The sequence below is a fragment of the Diabrotica virgifera genome, chromosome 1, assembly GCF_917563875.1.
Source record: "Diabrotica virgifera virgifera chromosome 1, PGI_DIABVI_V3a".
Lineage (NCBI taxonomy): Eukaryota > Metazoa > Arthropoda > Insecta > Coleoptera > Chrysomelidae > Diabrotica > Diabrotica virgifera.
The window spans coordinates 93,676,005-93,698,530 of record NC_065443.1 but is presented as its reverse complement, the minus strand read 5'-3'; the positions used below and the strand labels follow the sequence as shown (position 1 = coordinate 93,698,530).

At 32.7% G+C, this 22,526-nt stretch overlaps 1 protein-coding gene across 2 annotated transcripts in view; it reads right to left on the bottom strand.

Annotated features, from left to right (window-relative positions):
• Nucleotides 1–9,079: 9,079 nt before the first annotated feature.
• The window catches only part of LOC126879454 (zinc transporter 9), a 28,365-nt gene continuing 14,918 nt past the window's right edge, over nucleotides 9,080–22,526 (bottom strand). The window contains exons 7-12 of one of the 2 annotated variants that reach the window (XM_050642475.1): nucleotides 18,032–18,143; nucleotides 17,775–17,985; nucleotides 17,465–17,657; nucleotides 14,045–14,158; nucleotides 12,618–12,695; nucleotides 9,080–9,272 (exon numbers count right to left, since the gene is read on the bottom strand). In XM_050642475.1, the coding sequence (XP_050498432.1) occupies nucleotides 12,651–12,695; nucleotides 14,045–14,158; nucleotides 17,465–17,657; nucleotides 17,775–17,985; nucleotides 18,032–18,143 (675 nt within the window). In that variant the 3' untranslated portion in view covers nucleotides 9,080–9,272; nucleotides 12,618–12,650. Of the gene's footprint in view, nucleotides 12,696–14,044; nucleotides 14,159–17,464; nucleotides 17,658–17,774; nucleotides 17,986–18,031; nucleotides 18,144–22,526 lie in introns of both variants that reach the window. The other variant, XM_050642469.1, reaches the window with a different exon arrangement.

The following is a 22,526-nucleotide window of genomic DNA, read 5'->3' as shown; positions in this document are numbered from 1 at the left end:
TTGAGATATGCAAATAAAATTTGGTAGGGTTTAAGAGATATTTATTGCGCATTTTTTGACATGCAATTAAAAAATTTTATATTCACCATTGGCGCGCATACGGGTAATATGACCGATCATGTTACCCGTATGCACGCCAATGGTAAATATAAAATTCCTAATGGTATGTCAAAAAATGTACAATACTACGTCTTAAAACCCTCCAAATTTTATTTGCACATCTCAACCGGTTTTAAAACAATAAATAAATCGTCAGTTTGTAAGAAAAAAATAACATCCCGTATCTAGGAAACGAAACATTTGCGGATATACGATTATAAAGCAAACTGTCATTATTTTTTAATGCAGAATTACCCCTTAAAGTTTGTCGCACTTGTTTAGAAACACCCTGTACTGATGAAGAACATGGCTAGTTGTTAAAGTACCTAACTTTTGTATTATCCAACATAAGCTAATGAATCAAAAAACGGAATGTTAAGAAAACCTGAGGCTATAGTTGGGTTTTTATTTCAGTATTTTACAAATGCTAGAATATTCCACAGGGTATTGCGAACTTTGAGAAAAAACACAGTTTGATTCGTACACCCGGTATACAATGAAAATTTACCTGTTTAGAAACAATATTATTACAGCGATATTGTTAAAGAATAATGCTTATAATAAGATATTAAAAAAATTACTTAAATCGGACAACAGGTTTAGGAGATATTACGAGACATCAAAAATGACCCATTTTTTGGAGTGCCCGTTTTCTCTGACGCGCAGTGTATTTTAAACATTTTAATTGTATTTTATTTAAATACACAACTAATTTTAATAGTTAATACCAAAAGTTAAAAATAACGCTAATACGTAATTTTTTATGAACTGTGGCCTTCTCGCAACTGCTTTTCCCTTGAGGAATCGTAGAAATTCTAAAAACACGTCTGATTTTCTACACAAGTTTAATTTTAATTTTCAGAGGATCGGTACGTATTTTCGGCTGCAATGTTATTCAAATGGGGATTCATTTTTTCGAATCCTGAGAAAACTAATAAGTATTTTTGAAAAATTTAAACGCAGAATGAAAGATAACGTTATTAGCGAGGGCCGAAAGTCCCTGAGAACTTCTATAATGTTTATTTTAATAAGTTACAGGGGTGAAAAACTAAGAGAAAATTTAGTGTGATTTTTAATTTCAAATATATCATTGAAAATAAACTTTTTATTTATTCTAAGGGACTTTCGGCCCTCGGTAATAATTTAGTCTTTCATTCTGTGTTTAAATTTTTCAAAAATATTTATTGGTTTTTCCAGGATTCGAAAAAAATGAACACAATGCCGTGGTAATATTTTCCAAATCTATCTTTGTCTTACAACGCACTCAGCCGAATATAATATTGTCAGCATATATAGGGCTTTTCATCGATTGTCATTTGTTTCGAGCTTCTGTCATATTATGTATAATCTGTGTATATTAATATTACACACATATTATACAACATACGACAGAAGCTCGAAACAAATGACTGTGAATGAAGAGCCCTATTGTCAGTCAGACACTGACAATCAGTGACAATTTTAAATATTTGACATTGCATCGGGAATATGTTGAGTTATTGATTAAATATTATTGATATATAGTGTATTTGATAAATAATTGATTTAAGACGTGAACTTAATAAAAAGTTATTTATTGTGTATTATTTGTGGAAGATCCAAGCAGAGAATACATCAGGATAATATATTCTGTGATCCAAGTATTTTGTTGTTAAAGATGTTCAAAATTGTAAGCGTTCCATAACAATATATTATTAAAAAATCACTTTAACACTTTTCCTCTTTTCTCGATTGAGTATTAGTCTTTGTTGTACAAATAAATTATTACAATCACTGAATACATAGTTAGTGAAAAAATTATCACATTTATTAACTGAATTAATAATTTGCAATTATAAAAATAACAGTTATCCAAGAACATTCAAAACCCATCTCTTTAAATTAATGATGACATTTTCAAGTAGAATGACATTCTAGTAATGTTTACATATCCATACCAGTTTGAATTTTACTACACGTAATTTGCCGTGTAAAGACAGAAAAGTAGGGATACACGTAAAATATTTGCGAATTATGTACCCATAGCCTTAATGGAAGTATAACTTCTTAGGTTCATACAAAGTATGGTATGTACAAACAAATTCTTTTTTTATTTTCATGTAATTTATATTACATTTATTTATTTCTATTCTTCCTTTAAACTTTAAGGCTTTCTTGATTCAACAAAAATAAAAAATAAACTTATATTTTCTTGATTACTTACGAACCCATTTTATCTAAAAAAAATCTGTTGAATATACAATATACGACCACATCCAAAACTGTAAAAAAATGTACAGGGTGCTATTAAAAAAAAGTTAGGGGTTGTAATTAAGGGACGAATATTTGGGGATGATTTTTTATACACCATATTAGAGTGTTTTACAAACTGAATAGAAGATCAGTTTTTGTCCCATTCGAAAACCTCTTTTCGTTTAAGAGATATAGCCTGGATAAATTAGTCTGGAACAACGGACACCGTGTATGTATGCTGTTCAATTTTGTTGAACAATGTCATCGAATCGTCAACATTGTTCAACCGAATTGAATGGTGTATTTCCGCCTTTAAATAATTCTTGTGGCTGTTGCTCGAATAATTATTCTTTTACGGCATTTTATACTTCTTCGTCCAACTGAAAACAATGACCTTTTAGCTCTTTTTCAACGGCCCAAAGGTGTGAAAATCACAATGTATATGGATCTAAATCCCCAATTATTTTCAGTTTCAATGAATATCTAAAACAATAAAAGAAATAATGTTATTTTCTTGCAAAATTCATCATTATTGATAAATATCAGGGAAAATGAACAGTAAATAAAAATTGTTTCGCCTACCTTTGTCCAACATCTGGAGTTTCCAATAATGATTTCCTTAAATGATCACTTGGCATTGTGGTAAGTTTATAAAGTTCACAAATGACAAACAAAAGTTTTAAAAAATACACAAAAAAACAGCAAACAAAATCCAAATGAATCGAAAATAGTCAAAATACGACGATAAACAATGAAACGACGATACGATACAAACATGAAACATAACCTTTGTTTTGTAACTTTTAAGCTCCTACCAATTTAGTGAAGTCAGACTTAGGCCGTCTGAAATGAAAACGTTTTTTTAAACGTATTTTAACGTCATTAATCTTACGTATTTGAAATCACCTACAAAAGACGTCTATATGACGTAATGTTCAACCACGTGTGTATATTCAACCAAAAACTGACGTTTCCTCGACGTTATATGACGCCTCTTGGTGGCCTGGGAAGGAGATAATTCGGTAATGTATGGTGGATGCTCTATCCTCTATTTTTTTTTGTTTTAGATTTTCGTTCACTGCTTTGGCAACATGAGGGCGAGCATTGCATATACAAGAATGACACTAGGCGAGAGTTTCCCTGGAAATTTTTCGTTTTATTGCTTAATAGTTCAAAGTTTGCCTAGGTTTGCGTTGATATGTAATCTAGGTTCTGTAAACTCTACGAGCAAGGGTCCTTCATGTTCGAAAAAAAAAAATGAAGGAATAAAAAATCTTGCCTGCATAAGGTTGAACTTTAAACTTCTTTGGTGGCGGAGAATTTGCGTGTTTCCATTGCATCGATGACAGCTTACTGGTTGGTTGAAAATGATAATGACGCCAAGATTCGTCACCAGCAACTATTGACGAAACAAAGTCATTACCTTTTTGAGTGTATTCCCTGAGATGTTGCAAAGATAAACCCATTCGCAAGCTGTTTTGGTCCTCCAACAAAAACGTTACAGCAAAGTTGTTGGCAATAAAATGTTCAACAACTTTTGTATTTAGAATGTTTTAAAAAAACTCAAAACGTAGTGTATTTATTATAAAAATAGTCCTCTTTTTATACGGCTAACGCGGCTTTGGGATTGCAGCAGAGTACTCTGCTACAGTAGTCTGAATTCAGGCAGCAACAGATGTATGTATAGCCTTCACAATACTATTAAATCTAAGAGCATAACACGAGCATCAAAGATCAGAATATATTAACTGCTAACTGCAAAAAGGGGACTTCCAACAAATTTTCATAAATTCACTTTTTGTTATTTGCGGTCTTTACACGTAAACAGACCGTTTTCAACAAAAATGGGACTTCTGCGTCTATTCTAAGTAGGTATATTAAAAATGGAGGCTAAAATTTCTCGAACTGCAAAAAGAGGACTTTTACAGCAGAAGTATAATGAAAAATAACCGAAGAAGTGCTGGTTTTGCCTTCAACGCGAGCTTACTCTAAAAAACGCCCATTAATGGCATCCAAGTTTGAAGACATTAAAAAAATGCTAAGATTCATCGACGAAAATAATATCCCAATTTGGAGCAGGGAAATAACAGAATGGCCCACTGTCCATCAAGTTGACAATTAATACTATCGATTTTTTTCTACTCATTAGTCCGTCCGCTATAAGCTCTGAGTTTCGCTGGTGTCGCCACTAGCCGATTACTAATGTAACTTTCGCCGGTAATTTTTAAATTTATTATTTAATTGTTATCGCTTAATATTTACAACGCAAAAAACTAATTGTAATCGATTTTTTAAGATTTTTCTAATCATTTTTACGTTCTATTGATGAAATATTAATTTCTTTCTTCGGATACTTTCACAACCATCGTGTAGATGGCTCTAAGATTAATAGATTAATTTATAATTACATATTAAGGAATATTAAAAAAAACTTAAATTCAGTATTTAAAACGTAAGTATATTTAAGGTAAAAGCCTTAAATAACACAGCTTTGACCAACTAATATTTTTTCTAATTAATGTTTTTAATTTCAATTTTAAATTAATCACTTTGACATTTATGTCAAATTTCCAGGAAAGGTTCCCTGACTTGTCACTACTGGCGCTCACGAACTTTTAAATTTCCCCTCTACGTACGAGCTCACAGCGTATAACTTTTCCCATGCGGTACGATTCATTTTCAATCAAATTAAGTCAAAACATAAATTGAAACGAACGTCGATGTATATATACATTTTGTACACCTCAGCGTACGTTTCACTTTCTGTTTTGACTTAAGTTGATTGAAAATGAATCGTACCGCATGGGAAAAGTTATAGCGGACAGACTATACTTATATATTACATGTTTATAATGGCAAATAAGTGTTTTCTGGCAAGTAGTGTTTCTCTTATTGAATTATTCCTGATAATTTTTATTTAAATTCCAGTTAACTGCAAAAAGGGGACTTCTACACAACATCAAAATGTGAATATTATACAATTATAATTAAAATTATGTAGGTACCACTTATTTACAGTATTGTATATAAATCTATATTGAACATATAGGTATACCAAGTTTTCCGATTCTAAGTGATTTGGTTACATAATTATTTAGTTTTTACCTTCTCTTGTAAAACTTACTTTTATGCGGATATCCCCTTTTTGCAGATAGCAGTTCAAAAACAGTGATTAGACCGGTGCTCATGTATGGGTGTGAGACGTGGACTCTGACCGAAGCAATTAAAAGAAAACTTAGATGTTTTGAGACAAAAATCCTCAGAAGAATCTTTGGACCTTATCACGACCCTAATACCAACCAATACCGAATGAGAAGAAATGCTGAGGTCAAGCGACGTAGTCCAAGAAATTAAATCTCAGTGTCTAAGATGGGTTGGCCATGTCCATAGACTCCCTAATAACCGCCTTGCCAAACTGATCTGGGAGGAAGGCCCTTAGGACGCCCACGAATGCGATGGAGAGACAGTGTATGGTCAGATTTAAGAATAATGGGGCTACCCTCTGATCCAACTATCACGGACGACCGTTAGAGATGGAAGCGAGTTGTGCAGTCAGCCAAGACCCACCCCGGGTTGTAGTGCTACCAGAAGAAGTCTGCTATCTCTAGAGTCTACGGTATACAAGGAAGGTAACAGGACCAGTGCTAGGCTTTAACCGCCTATTATTATCTCTGGTTTTACTCGAGGTACCTGCTCATTTTATTCAGGCTGAGTCAAGATGGGGCCTGTATACATTTTTGAAAATGTCTATACCGCATGTCAGACATTAGTCAGTGTACGGAGGATAGGGCTAATACAAACTAAATGAGAATTTTGTTGACAATGTTGGCGCTCTCAACGGTAACGGTTGTGAAAGGTATCTAGTATTATACAGGTACTTTTAGAGGATTATCGCTGTTAACTGGTGAGGATTTATTTATGATAATTCATAGAATGGCAATCCCGCTTGCAATATATTGTTGTTTATTTGGGTTTATATGACTGCGGACACTAAATCCATTCGCCAATTTTACATTTTTTTTTATTTTATTAGTCATTTTTTCGTATCTTATCCTAAAACTAATACTAATATTAATCTCTAATAAACAATTCTACTAATAAATAATTATTTTTTATTTTTTTTAATAATTTTTTATAATATATTTTTTGTATTTGATTTCTAAATGATGTTCTCAGAGTTCCAAAGCAAAAACTGCAACATTCTTCTTTAGCCCTCTACTTAATTCGAAAGCTTTTTACTATGGACTGTCTACTATCTACATATTTTTTATTACATTTTTTTAATTATTAGGTATATACTTTTTTCTATTATTTTTTTATATATTTTTTTTCATTTAATATATAACAATTTACAAGAAATACTTACTCTATATTTTACAATTACAATTTAAGTTTAATATCTAAAATATGTTTATACAATAGTCGGTATACCAACTCATTGTTTTCTAATGTTAATAAATAGTTTAAATTAATGGGATGGTGGGCATCAGTCAAAGAATACAGTGAATTTAAAAACATGTTAACGTTATTAGAAATAAGAGAACATGTCAAAATTTTATGTTGTAAGTTACCCAACTGACCACAAATACATTGTGGACTATCAGCTAGATTAAGTTTAAATATATATGATGGTGTAAGACAGTGGTTAAATCTCCTTCTGCATATGGTTCTTGTCATATCCTTTGTCGACTCCATTTTAGAAAACCAAGGTTTATCTGTTATGTAGTTTCTGATTGATCTGTATAATGGTTTCCTGCGCATTTATGTTCTCATCAATATACCTTTCTTTCCATTCTGTATGCAATATATACATATACAACCATAGGTACTGATTCTAATGTTTGAAACTGAGATTAGATGTTCTCGCCGTCGCTGGGATTCGACTCCCGGTCTTCTGCATGGAAGTCAGACATCCTACCGCCTGAGTTATCCAGTCCTCCTGAGCCCAAGCTATCCGAGTTATTTATTATTATTTAAATAAAGTTTTAAGCATAAAATTTTTTTTCGGCCAAACTACAAGTTGTTGGTGATACAACTACAACTACAACTTTGGCTTTATACTTTTTCGAATAACCTCAAAATTTAGGTTTAAATTTGTTAAGTCTTTTTTTTTAAGAAAACACGGTTTATCCCGATTTTCGAAAAAACTACTTCTGTTGCATCTGTAATTTGTACCTGTAGCTACACAAACTGTACTAATATAACAGTGTTTTCTTTGTGACAAATTGTCAAATTATTATCTATACAGTGACGAGCACGCTAATAACCGGCAAAATAGCTCAAAAGATGGAAAACATAATACATTGCGAAACAAAAAGAGATGAAACTAGTGGAGGTGAAAATGATCGTTATAAACGTATAAATTAACATTACATAACACAGTTTCCCACCTTTAGACGTCTGTGACAGGATTATTTTATAAAATTCTACTGTCACAGTGACAGTTGTCATACTCCTCTGATACGTCTAAAGGTGGGAAACTATGCAATTTAAATTTTATTTTAGACGTTTATAACGATAATTTCCACCTCCACTAGTTTCATCTCTTTTTGTTTCGCAATGTATTATGTTTCCCATCTTTTGAGCTATTTTGCCGGTTTAGCGCGCTCATCACTGTATATCTTTTATCTTTTATTTCTGTATTAGCTCCATCCTTACCCCCCTAATATCACTCCCGACTCTGAGCAACAAGGCCTTCGTATCTTCTTGGTATCGGATATTTACCGTCTTAACACATTGCGTGCCACGCTTTAATCGGGATAATAGATTGTGGATTGATATCCACGGCAAGAAACTCATACGTGTATATCAAAAGTGGACGACGTGCCCCTGGCAAAATATCTGTGTATATCATATATGAGCGACGCGGCACGCAATTTGTTAAGTCACAAACAAAGGGTTAAGCAAGGGCTCCACCAAAAGATAATATTGTAATATTTTTTTCTTTTTAGCCATTATGATTTTTCTACCCTCCGATCGTTATATTATAATATAATGCAACATACTAGATGTCACTTCATTTAGCTCATAATAGAGGGTAAGATCAAATGTAGATGCGGTCCAGAACATACCTGGTTTAAGAATATACGCCATTCTTGGGCTCAAAGGATTTGGCCACGAACATCCAAGACAGAAAAATTTGCCTAAATTATTGTTGATTTTCGATAGAAGGCCCTTGAAGAAGAAGGAAAGTAAACATTAACTTATTTAAATTTTAATAAAAAATTTTTGCCCTGGTAAAAGGTATATTAGTTTAAAAAGCCGCTATAGGGCTACAAACATAGAAACAAAACGTTTTCGCTCTGTAACAAGAGCAACTCTCAGTTGCCTGTCAACTCTTATAACATAATGACCTAATTAATTATTACCTAATAACCCACATACCACGTCTGGGAGTCATATGTTGCCCTAAAGTCACAATCATAGGAATTATATCCATCCTTTGGATTTTACGATGTTTACATTTATATAAGACTTTTAGTCTATTTTTAAAAGGTTTTAAACTTTGTATTTTTGGGTGGCTCACCATGTTCTTGTAACACTGATGATGATCTTGTTACAGAGCGAAAACGTTTTGTTTCTATGTTTGTAGCCCTATAGGGGCTTTTTAAACTAATATACCTTTTACCAGGACAAAATTTTTTTATTAAAATTTACTTGTAATTAATGGTATACAGCCAGCTACAGGAAATTCTCCCTTGTGGATTAACTTATTTATGCTGTAAACATAGTGCAATAAAACAAGAAAAAGTGTTTAAAATTTATTCACATATTTTTTCTTAATCTCTATTAAATATTGGCGTAAGAGCAATAAATATGACTTAAAAAAATATAGGAAAGAATCATTGAACTTTTACCACATTGAACAAACACGTTTGGATAGAAGCTACCTACAGCTGTTAGGACACAATAAGCTTAAATTGTAAGTTCAAAAATACTGTTAGGGGAGTGCATATAGAATTTCACTTCGGAAAAAATCAAACAAGATAGAACTTTTTGTAATTTCATTAAGAAATGTTTAATAAACAACATATCAAAAAGTTCTACTCGAGAAGTGGGTGCTTCATTTTTTATTAAACAAATGAACTGCGAAATTAAATGATTTTTTAAATAAATCCGAAAATATAAATTTTAGAAAAAAACTGACTTGACCATTAAAAAATTCAGTATAATAGTACCGATAATTTGGGTATTTTAAAATATTTTTTCTCTCTCTAACTTATGTACGTACCCATTTGATTTCAGATTTATTTATATCAATTTCTGCTCTTACTATTGAAAATACAGAGTGGGCGCAATGATAAGAATTGACCGTTAATTTGAAACGAATCTATTCATATAAATTTTATTGAGTTTGAGTGACATTCTATTTTCCATAAGATGTGTGCGGTGTCCGGTGAGTATAAAAAAAAACCTTATACAGGGTCTCCAGAAACTCTACCGACAAACGAAGACAGGAGATTCTTCAGATAATTTTAAGACAATTTAGCTCAATTCGCCTAGTCCGAAAATGCTTCTAAAGGAGCTAGAGCTCTTTGAAGATGGCTTCTTGTAATTAGTTATTCTTAAATACCTCCAGAACGCTTCAATTTAGAAAAACGAAAATCGGTACGTATATTTATCTTCCAGGAATAAATCGATTTCATCCATTGCCAATTTCTAGTACCGATCATAGGCGTCCGTTTTGGGTAGGGCAACGGTTATTTTATCACATAACTTTTTTGTCTTTAACTTTTAGTCATTTTTGACACTGAATTATTCAATTGTGAGGTATTCTAGTACTAAAAGGTACTCTTGGTTTAAGTCCGTAGGACATACGGTTTTCTAGAAAAATCGAATTGAAAACTTTTCGTTTTTTGAATTTGAATAAAAATTGAAAAAATTTTTCAAAAAAAACGGTGTATTTTATCAACTTAAAGCAAGAGTAACATTTAGTACTAGAATACCTCATAACTTAATAATCTAGAGTCAAAAATGCTTAAAAATTAAAGACAAAAATGTTATGCGATAAAATAACCGTTGACCTACCCAAAACGGACGCATATGACCCGTACTAGAAATTCGCAGTTAATGAAATCGATTCATCTCTGAAATATAAATAAACGTACCAGTTTTCAGATTTCTAAATAGTTTTTTTTTTGAAAGTTTTTTTGGAAATTCAAAAAAAGAAAAATTTTCAAATCGATTTTTCTAGAAAACGGTGTATCCTATCGACCTAAAACAAGAGTACCTTTTAGTTGTAGAATATCTCACAATTTAATAATCCATAGTCAAAAATGCTTAAAAATTAAAGATAAAAAAGTTATGCGATAAAACAATTGTTGCCCTACCCAAAACGGACGCCTATGACTGGTACTAGAAATTTGCAATGCATGGAGTCGATTTATCTTTGGAAGATAAATATGTGTACCAATTTTCGTTTTTCTCAATAGAAGCGTTCTGGAGTTATTTAAGAAAAACTATGTACAAGACGCCATCTTCAAAGAGCTCTAGCTCCTTTAGGAAGCATTTTCGGACTAGGTGAATTGGGCTAAAATATCTTAAAATTATTGGAGGAATCTCCTGTCTTCGTTTGTCGGTAGAGTTTCTGGACACCATGTACAAAGATTTTTCTAAAATTAAATCTATAGCTTCTATAATTTTTTATTTGTAACGCTAAAGTCACCCTTCTCACAAACATTGGCGCACTGTAAACTAGCGTTCGGAGAAATGCACGGTTGAGTTATTTTAACGTAATTCTTTAACTAATGGATCAAATGAAATTTTACAAACTGTAGATGAAAGAAGAACAGTTAAGCTATCTTATGTTTATAATGAAAAGAAATAAATTGTATGGGCATAAGTAAGGTGTGGGCGGAAAGTGAGACTTACATGAATTTTGTTTAAAAATTATTTAAAAATGTGGAAATAATACGATTTTACTTATAGAACTCTCAAATTATCACAACTTACCTTTCAAACATCTTACTAAACGATGTTCCTTTCAAAAAAAATCTCAAAAATTTAATTCAAATTATACGACGTCTCAAAAAATGTAATTTTTGAACACTTTTTTGTTTTACAAAATTACTACCATTTTAAGACGATATTACTCAAGTTTGAACAGATTTATTACAATTTTATAGGTGTTTTTTAAAGCTTAGGATGTAATCTTTAAAATGCACTAAATTATTTTACTTTAGAAATGAAATAAACAATTTCTTTTTGAGAAAATTAAAAAAGATAAAAAAATGTAATACAAAAACTAAAAATTACCTGCTTAAAACTTACCTAAAATACATTTATTAATAGGCTTCAACAATAATAAATGTTACAAAAATTTTTTTTTGTGCTCTTATACAGTATGTCGGCGTAAATTGGAACCTATTGATAATTTTTTTATTATCAGTTTTGCGAAAAAAGTTATTCTTTATAAAATACTCTGCATCGTATAGAATCTAAGATGCAACCATGAGATATCAAATTTTATTAATTTTATACGAGGTATATAAAAAAATATGAATTTCACTCAAGAGTAAAGTACCTTTAAATTTCACAATATCGAAAATTGTTATTAAGAAAATTTGTTTGGAATTAAAAACTAAGTTTCAATAATGTTCAATTACATCCTTACATAATAAAATCAATCCTTCAATTACATAATAAAATGGTTATCAGAAATGTAATAAAATGATGATGTATATCGCGTAATTTGAGAAAAAATTTAATTTTTTTTAATTAGAAGGATGTATTTGTATATTAAAACATTGTTTTAATTCCAAATAACTTTTCATAATAACAATTTTTATTATTCTGGAATATAAAGGTACTTTACTCTTTATCGAAATTCATATTTTTGACATACCTCGTATAAAATTGATAAAATTTGATATCTGATGGTTGAGTTTTAGATTTTAGGCTATGCAGACCATTTTATGGAGAATAATTTCTTTTCGTAAAATTGATAATAAAAAAGTTTCCCATATGGATCCTAGCTACGCAGACATACTGTATAAGAGCTACTGTATAAGAATTTTCGAATTGTAATGCCATATTCGGATTCAGGATAATCAAAAACAAAATAGAAACATATTTGATCAAAGTAAAATGATGAATTCAACGATATTTTTAAAATTATTTATACAAAACAATTGTTATTGTTTAAACAATTAGCGGCAAAGTCTGTGAGTAGAACTTTTTACTTTAACATGTATATAAACTAACAAAAAAAGTTTTAGAAAAATATGAGCCTGTTTGAATTATTCCGAAACAATGCATGTTTTCGTTCTATCTTGACTCCCCTATGTAGTAAAATTAAGATGTTTATAACTTGGCTCTAACTAAAGTATTTCTAGATCACAATGCCGAATTTCTGGATGCTTTTTCTGAAACAAAGAAAACTATTAAAATCGTTTATTGGTCCTGATATACCTCTAAGACCAAAATTACATTACACAATGATCTTTCATTTCTAAAAATCTCCGTAATTTTAATCTTTTAACAAACTGTGTGTACTAAATACAGTGCCAAGGTGCTATTTCTCCGCAAACAGTACGCCTTAAATACTTTTCTAGATGAGTCGCTATCGTTGAATCTCCCTCTCTCACTCAATCGATAATAAATATACAATACTTGGCCACTTTATAATTGGCGAATAGAATGGGATTAGTTACCTGATAATCTAAGAAAACTAAATGACGAAACAGTCATACACGGAGTGCTGAATGAGTCAGTAACGTTCGTAGTGTGGTGCCATTCTTAAACTTAACATTTCCCCATATGACGGATCACTCAATGAAAATGTACAATCAAGTCTTGACAATAAGATTACTTTGAAAATATTGACGGACCTTGACCGACATTGAAATTTGAGAACATGCTGACGCGATGAAGAGAGCTAATAAGCTTTGTGTACGGAAACTACAACGATGGAACCAAAAACTTTTCCTCCCTAGGGAGTAAAAGTTAAAGTGACGTCATGGTATGTCATTGATGAAATAACTTATTGACGCCCTGTACAATATTATATTATCTATTATGTAAGTATCTATACATTTTAATGTTTATTTATAGAACACCCTGTATTTTTCAGAATGGAAAAACAGTAAATTGTTATTTTGATTAAACAATGTTTACATCAATAACTTGACTTATAGTTGACAGTTCTGCTGTACTTACTTGGTTAGTTTTGGTTTTCTAATAAATCCTATTAGTTACATACATAAATTATTTAAAAATGAAAAAATGACTTGTTATTTGAGGAAGGTGGAAAAACCATATGTATAACATGGGAATAAAGTGCCTTTTCTTCCCTTGAATGATTACTGCTCTCCGCTACGTGTCGGGCAGTAAACTTTATTCTCGGAAGGAAAAGTTGCACGTTCCTCCCTTGTTATACAAATAGCTATTTCTAAATCGGCCACTTGTTACGTAAAACATCAAGAAATCTATAACCATGCAACCAAACAATAAAACCACACAATAAGAAACTAATTAAACTGCACAGTAAGGTTAAAAAGATAAAATCATAATGATGCAAGAAGCTTTATAACGCAATATGATCAAAAAATTCCAAAGGCCTTCAGTATGAGCCCAACCGTTATTTGTTGTAGTCGTTTGAACTTTTTAACACACTTAGTTATCTATGAATTTTCACACTAGCATCATCATATAAATATTTATGTTTTGGTGTATGTGTGACGTAAACCAATATGCTCTGTATTAATAAACTTACCCTCAGTTTCATTTCTATTCGATCAATTTCACCTCCCATCATATCTACAATATTTTCACCATGTTTTAACATAAATTCTTCTAGTTTGTCTATATTGTCAATTCCCTTAATTTCCTGAAAGAAATACAACAGAATTATCAAGACTGTATACTTATATTAACTGACAGAACACAAAATCTAGTAACACTGAAGTTATTACAATAATATTTTGTATGCATCTTAGGGTTAATCAGGTAATTGATTCAAATTTCAGAAAAATCCAACCCCAAAAAAATCATGGAAAAAAATCTAAAAACAATGTGTTGGACCTCCACGACGTCTTCTGCACTTCTGAAATACTTTTGAGCATAATCCTGTAGCGTTTTTTGGTCCATTTTGTGTTTCATAAAATTCCCCTAAGGTTTTAAACAATCCATCAGTATAACAGGGGTATATTTTTTTATTTTTTATACTCTCGTATGTCTAGAGTTTTAATAATCAATCTTTGTAGATTATATTAAGATGCAAAATATAGAAAAACTTTTTTTTAATAAAATTTAATTTTATTATTCAACATAGTTACCTTCTAGTCTTCTATACAGCGATTATAGTCAGTCATACAACTTTTCAATACCCTTTTTATAATACAATTTGTCTTTAGCCCAAAATAAGTCACAGTTTCGGAGAATAGCTCTTCATTGATGCTAAATTTCTTTCCAGCGAGCATTCTCTAGAGGTCAACGAACAGGTGGTAGTCGCTGGGAACCATATCTGGCGAAGAAGGTGGCTGTGGAAGCAATTCGAATCCCAATTCATGAAATTGTGCCATCGTTTTAATTGATTTGTGATACGGTGCCTTGTCTTGATGAAACAGCACTTTCTTCTTCATTAAGTGTGGTCGTTTTCTCGCGGTTTTGTCCTTCAAACGCTCCAATAACGCAACGTCATAGTCGCTGTTAATGGTTTTCCCTTTTCAAGATGAAACGGTTCAAAGGAACTCAATAATTTTGCTTATCCAGAAACCAAAAATCGTAAATGTCATTGTTACATATTTTTGTCTCACCCTGTAGACATAAGAATATTGCTTCATATGCCAAGTAAATTCATTGAATTTATTTCTGTTCCGAAAAAAAAAACGTGAAAATTTTTAGTTTATCAGTTTTGTTAAAGAAATACGTTATATTATTTTGCAGTCATGTCTAATTTCGGTTTTCTGTGTTTATATTATCGCTCGAAAATTTAACTTTTAACAGTCAGTTTGTGATGTAAAAAAGAGTTACATTGTAGCTAATGATCGTTTTGGCTCCACGATTCTTGGAGTTTAGATTCACAAAACGTGCTGCTTTGTGTATTAGAGAGCACAGGTGTTAATTGTGGACTCAGCAATATCTTTCTTGAAAACTGTGGAACCAGGAGAGGTTTGCTGACTTTGCGAAATGACTTTTTGGTGGTTTCCTGGCTTAGAACATGTTTTGTTTTTCCCTATTGGTCGATATTAAGTGTAGGAAGCTTAGTTATTTTTTTTATTAGTTAATGATGAAAGAAGGACGGATTAAACTTTTTTCTTATTGGTTGATTGGATGAGTAGGGTAGAATGAGAGAAATGGAGTGGGTTTTTGGAAGGAAGCGTTTTGGTTTGAGGAGATTCATTCAAGTTGTGAGATTAGGAATTCAAGTTTTGGAAGTTGAAAAGAGAGGTTGAGTTGTAACCTCGGGCAGAGACAGCTTATAGCGGTCTCTGAAGAGTTGAGATGAATTTTTGGTTTGAGTTTTTTAAGTGGAAGTTTGATTGAGAACTTAAGTGAGAATGTAGCCAATTTCGAAGTTTTATGAAGAAATCATGGCCTTGCCGCGTTCAGGCAAAATAGCTGGTTAGTTTTAGTGTGTAATACACTTTTTGGAAGCAGTCATGGATAAAGTCATGCATTAGGTGTCATTATTAATAACAACTACTTCAAGAAGTTAATTAGAAGTTATTTAAATATTTTAAAAAGTCAATATGAGCAGATTTGGAAGTTTATTTATTTAGCTTTGCTGAAACTTTTCATGGAAATAAACATTTTTGTACTATTCTTTATCTAAATTCAGTGAAAACTGCGTACTTTGGACATTCACAACGTGAAGAATGAGTACAGCACTATATGATAAGGTATTGTTTGTAAACCTTTTTATTGTTTTTGTGGACAGTATCTCTTATATTGTCTACAAGAGATCCATCATTTCATTTTTTTATTTTTTATTTAAAAAAAAGTTAATTCATTTTATAATAATTTTTTTTAATTGATAATATTATCTGATCCGTTTTCTCTTGTTCATAAGTAAGAAATCAACATTTATGTAAATGTGTTTGTATCTTATGATAACTATATATTTTTATTAAATTGTTACTTTAATTATTTTATTTTGAAGTTTTAAGTATGTTTCGTCTTAAATTTTCTTTTAATTATGGCGCCCCCTGAGCAACTGAGTTTCTATTATATTTAAAATCTATTAAGAATCCATCCCCTAGATCTCTGAAGACTTAGAGCTACCGAGATACTCCGAAAAGTTACGTAGCACCAAGTATAGATATTTTTATGTTTGTTTAATTTGTCGAGTTACATATTATTTTTTTTGCCTTTGTTATCCACTATGGTGCCACAAAGATAGTCGAATATTATACCATGCATATCCCAAAATACTGTTGACATAACCTTGCCAGCCGACTGTTGCGTCTTTCCACGCTTTGGAGTCGGTTCATCACGTGTAGTCCACTCGGCTGACTGTCGATTGGACTCCGATGTGAAATAATGGAGCCATATTTCATTCATTGTAACATGTCGACGCAAAAGTTCGGTTTTATTACAATTAAACAGCTTTAAACACTTTTCAGAATCATCAATTCGTTGTTGTTTTTGATCGACTGTGAGCTCTCGCGGCACCCACTTTGACACAGCTTGCGCATACCCAAATATTCATGCACAATATATCCAATACGTTCCTTTGATATCTTTGAGTCTCAGCTCTCTCGAACAACTTCACTTTACCGTCATCCAAAATTATTTGCAACGTCCTTGGTGCTCATTTGGCTTCCTTTAAACATAGCAAACCAATTCTCAACGGTTGATTTTCTTGGTGCAGGGTCCGAATAATGTTCATCAAGTCAAGTCTTGGCTTCAACAGTATTTTTTTCCAAAAGCAATGCTTTATTAAGACACGAAATTCCTTTGTATCCATTCTTTTTTAAATCACACAAGTTGCTTTACTCAAAATGCTATATCGCATAAACTAATAGTTGGACAGCTGTCAATACATTTTGTATTTGATTTATACACTCATCTTTTGAAGGTTAGGCTGACTTAAAATCATATGGATTTAATACCTGAAGTGCCATCTACGTGTCAGCCTACGAACTTTTCATCCCACCTGTTACCTGTCTTCATTATTGTGTAGAAAACTTACCTCTAATAGTTCATTTAGTTCAAGCTTATCTAAGTAAGCTCTTGTCAATTCCCTTCCATCAAAATCTAGCTCTGCCTTGTATCGTACCAAGTAACTACCCATATCAATGCCTTTCACGTCATGAATTGCTCTAATCATAATATCCCTCTCCAATTCGGTATTTATTTTTTCTAAATTTTCTTCTGGTATTGATCTGGAACATAAATATTTGAATACAGTTTTCTAATTAATTTGTTCATTAGGAGTATAACTTTTTCATGCAAATATTATTTGGGGACTTGTTAAAAAAATACATAAACAAACCATTTACCTGCCTACAAGTGCTGCAACATTGGTGTATATTATAAAAGATGCTACAGAGCCCAAAATACACCCAACAAGTAGTGATCCTAAAGCATCAGGTACAGGACTATTTGTTACAGAAGACACCCCCATACAACCAGCAGCCACTATAACTCCAATCACAGCGGCAAAGTCTTCTAACAAGACAACATTTACACTAGGATCTTGGCCTCTAAAAACTAGCGGAGGATTAGCAGAGACACTACAATAAATATATCTACTTACTGTACTCCTTTACAGTCATATTGACTTCTCTGGCACCTTTTCTTATTGAATTAAATGCAACTAACCAAGTGGCACCCTCCGATACTAGAGAACCACATAAGATGAAGTAGGCCTGAAATAATAATTATGAACTTTAGCCATTATCGCAGCTGTACTAGGATAAAAATTTAAAATACAATACAATAGGTCCAATGTTATAGAACATACTGTACAATGATTGACACGTACACGGACAACTTAGCAATATTAATATAAGTTGTCATATATTTATAAATTGTAAATAAACATAATAAAATGGCGCATGTTCAGATAAAAGTGAATACTTCTTATAGCTGTTTATTAGGTACTATAAATATGTGAGTTAATGAAATTGTATGTCTGCTTATTAATGAACTATTATAGTCCAATGCCCGTATTTATAGTCGAGTCTCAAGACCGACCTTAAATAAAATTTGTGTGTAAACTAAACATTTGCCAGGAAGTAGAAATCCACTTACATGGAAATGAAACAAGAGATCTCTTTCAGAAAGTAAAGTTACTGGCTCGGGAATTCAAACCCAGAAATTACGCTATAGAGGATGAGACAGGTAATATGGTAAGCGATATGGATGCGGTTCTGGAGACTTGGAAGAAATACTGCACAGAACTCTATAAAACTGAAACCTCTAACATTAATCATATAACATCACTGCAAGTCTCAACAACAACCCTAGAACCAGGTATTCTAAGGACTGAAGTCGATGAAGCCATAAAACACCTTAAAAGAAATAAATCACCTGGTTGCGATGACATCACGGCAGAACTTGTTAGAATATATTCAACTATAAATTATGGTATTTTTATTAGTGTTAAAATGGACATATGCAGTCTAAGTGGGCGGGCTGATTCCCCGAACCTTTTAGGTCGAACACTCTTAACGTAAAATTGCGAGAAAAAGTGTCGAGTTACATTATGAATGTGGAAACGATGTCAGTAGAGTTTTGTGTTTGATTTGTAGTCTCGAAGTATACGTTGTAGAAGACACATCTTAATTTCTTTGTTTGCATATTATTATAATACGGTTCGGTTAAAATAAATAGTTTGTTTAGTATTATTTGTACCTTTTATTATCTACTATTTCTAATAGGTTATTGGCCTCAGTTACGTTGTTAGCTCACCTGTATTAAGATAATAATTAAAAGTGTACAGTCGCGAAATTTTCGTGTTAACCGAATACATAATGGCAGAGAGTGCGAAATATAACGTCGAAAAGTTGAACGGCAAGAACTATCAATCCTGGAGTTATTTAATGAAAATGTTACTCATCAATGCTGATCTATGGGAGATAGTTTCGAGTGAGTTACCATTAGAAGCAGATCGAAGCAGTTCTTGGAAAAAACAAAATGATAAGGCTTTGTCAACTATAGCCTTACTTGTTGACGTTAATCAATTAGTGCATATCCGGAACAGGGAATTCGCGCGCGATGCGTGGGTAGCGCTAAGGGAGTATCATCAGAAATCAAGTTTGTCTAGTATGGTGTTTTTGTTAAAGCAAATCTGTAGGCTATCGCTAGAGGAGAATGGTGGTATGGAAGCACACATTAGTTTATTCCTAGAATCGTTGAATAAACTGGCCGCCTTAGGGGAGGAAATTAAGGACAGGTTCTCAGCAGGAATTTTGCTGGGAAGTCTTCCAGACTCATACAGTTTTTTGATTACAGCGCTGGAAAGTAGGCCATCGAGTGAATTTACTCTAGAATTTGTTACGAGTAAATTAATAGATGAGTACAGGAGACGTCAGGGAGCTTTGGGATGAAATCAGGAGGAGTCGGTGATGAAGTCAGTATACGAGGGTAACAAAAATAATGGTACTGCAAGGGCAGAAGCAAGGCAGTGTTATTTTTGTAACCGGAAGGGCCATTTTAAACGAGATTGCTTTAAGTACAAAGCGTTTAAAAAGGAAAAGGCCAATAAAGTCACTGAAGGTACTGATGATGTATGTTTTATGGTCAATTATAGCTCAAGGGACGGAAAAAGGGATTCTGCTTCGTGGTATGTGGACTCAGGAGCTTCGAGCCACATGGTTAATTACAAAGGATTCTATACCCAATTCGACGGTAGCAGAAAGGGCGTTGTAAGTTTGGCGGAGAAAGGGCAATACTCCGAGGTTCAGGGTATAGGAACAGGACTTATTGAGTGCGTGACTGGATCGGGAGTGGAAAATTTAAATATCGACAATGTGTTGTATGTGCCGGGATTAGACTCAAATCTGCTTTCGGTGAAAAAGCTAACAAGTGCGGGACATAATGTGCAGTTCGATAAAAACGAGGTAAAATCGCTTTACACGGAAAAGTCGTCGCGAGTGCGGTGCCTTCACCGGACTTATACAAAATTTCAACTGTGGACCATGGATTGAGTGCTTTGGAGCACTCCAGCAACTGTCAACATGCATAGCATAGACGGTTTGGACACAGGGACATGGATGCAGTCAAACACTTAATGGAAAAGAAAATGGCAGTCGGGATTGATATGACAGACTGTAGGATTAGGGAAACTTGTGAATGCTGTATGAAAGGTAAAATTTTACGTAAGAGTTTTCCAAAATTTTCTCATAGCAATACATTTAATATTCTTGACTTATTACATTCGGATATTTGCGGGCCCATGAAGACTGTTACTCCAGGGGGTAAACGTTATATTTTGACTTTAATTGATGATTTTTCTAGATATACAACTATATATTTATTAAATCATAAAAATGAAGCGGTAATATGTATAAAAGAGTTTATAGAATTTGCGAGTAATCAGTTAGGTAGGGTTCCAAAAGTAATTAGGTCGGATAGGGGTGGCGAGTACGTAAATAATAATTTAAGGGAATTTTTAAAGGGTGAAGGTATAAAAATTCAATATACAGCAGGGTACTCTCCAGAACAAAACGGGGTTGCAGAGAGAAAGAATCGATCTCTAGTTGAAATGGCTAGGTGCATGTTAATCGATGCGGGTTTAGCAAAGAAATTTTGGGGGAAGCGAATAGTGACAGCAAATTATTTGCAAAATCGATTACCTACTAAGTCGAAAGAAAAAACGCCCTATGAATTGTGGCATAAAGTAACACCGAATGTGTCGAATTTGCAAATATTTGGGTCTACGGTTTATAGCCACATTCCCAAAGAAAAAATGAAGGATAAATTTGATCCAAAAGGTGAGTCACTGATATTTGTAGGTTACTCTGATGAATCAAAAGCATATAGATTGTTAATGTAGATACAGAACGTATTACAATTAGCCGTAGTGTGGTGTTTTCCAAGAGAAATATATGCGTCGAGAAAAAGGAGGCAAAAAGTGAGGAAATATCCATTGGGTCCATGATGGAACGGGAAAAAATAGAGCCAAACGACGTAGAAGACAGAGAGGTTGCAAATTTTGAAAACACGGAGGAAATAGAAAATTCTACGGATACATCTAACACGTATGAGAGCTTAAGTTGGGAACAATCCCATGACGATGACGGTGATTCTAACTATCAATTAGATACAGATCTCGATATACAGAATTCAGGTGATCGTAGATCTAGCAGAGTAAATAAAGGTGTTTAGAAAGAAACAAGAAAGAAGCGCTTGAAAGAAGTGATAGTGAAAAATGGAAGCAAGCTATGCAAGAGAAAATCACGTCATTAAGGAAAATTTTTTGTAAAAGCAATATTGATACATATTTATATATTATCAAAGTAATAAATAATGAAAGGGTTTACGTACTTATATAGGTGGATGACATTTTAATAGCAGCAAAGGATTCACAGGTAATAATTGTTATATTTGAAGAGAAACTAAAATGTAATTTTTATATAAGGAGTTTGGGATTATTACAAGATTATTTAGGTATGAAGATTGAAATGTGCGATAAAGGGATATGTAGTTTAAATCAGGCCAGTTATATTGACAAATTGCTGAACAAGTTTATGATGAAAGATGGAAAAGAGTTCAATATACCGCTGGATGTTGGATACTATAAGCCTAGCAGAGAAAAGCCGGTGAAAAACAGTGAAATATATCAACAATTGATTGGTGGTTTATTATATATTGCGGTAAATACTAGACCGGATATATTGGCAGGCGTCACCATACTAAGTCAACAGAATAAAAATCCAAATGAAGTCGATTGGAACGAAGCAAAGAGGCTGTTAAGATATTTAAAGAAAAGTAAATATAAAAAGCTTATTTTAGGACAAGAAGGGACAGATAGTGCATTATACGGCTATGCAGACGCTGACTGGGCAGAAGACAAGGGGAACAGAAAATCAAATAGCGGGTATATATTTTTATTACGGGGTTTGCCTATAAATTGGGGATGTAGAAAACAGAATTGCGTGTCTCTATCATCAACTGAAGCAGAGTACATAGCATTGGCTGAAGGATGTCAGGAAGCAATTTGGTTAAAACAGGTTATAAAGGAATTTGTGGGTTTAGAGCCGGAATTAGTTATATTGAAAAAGGGGTTGTTAACTTTAAGTATTGTC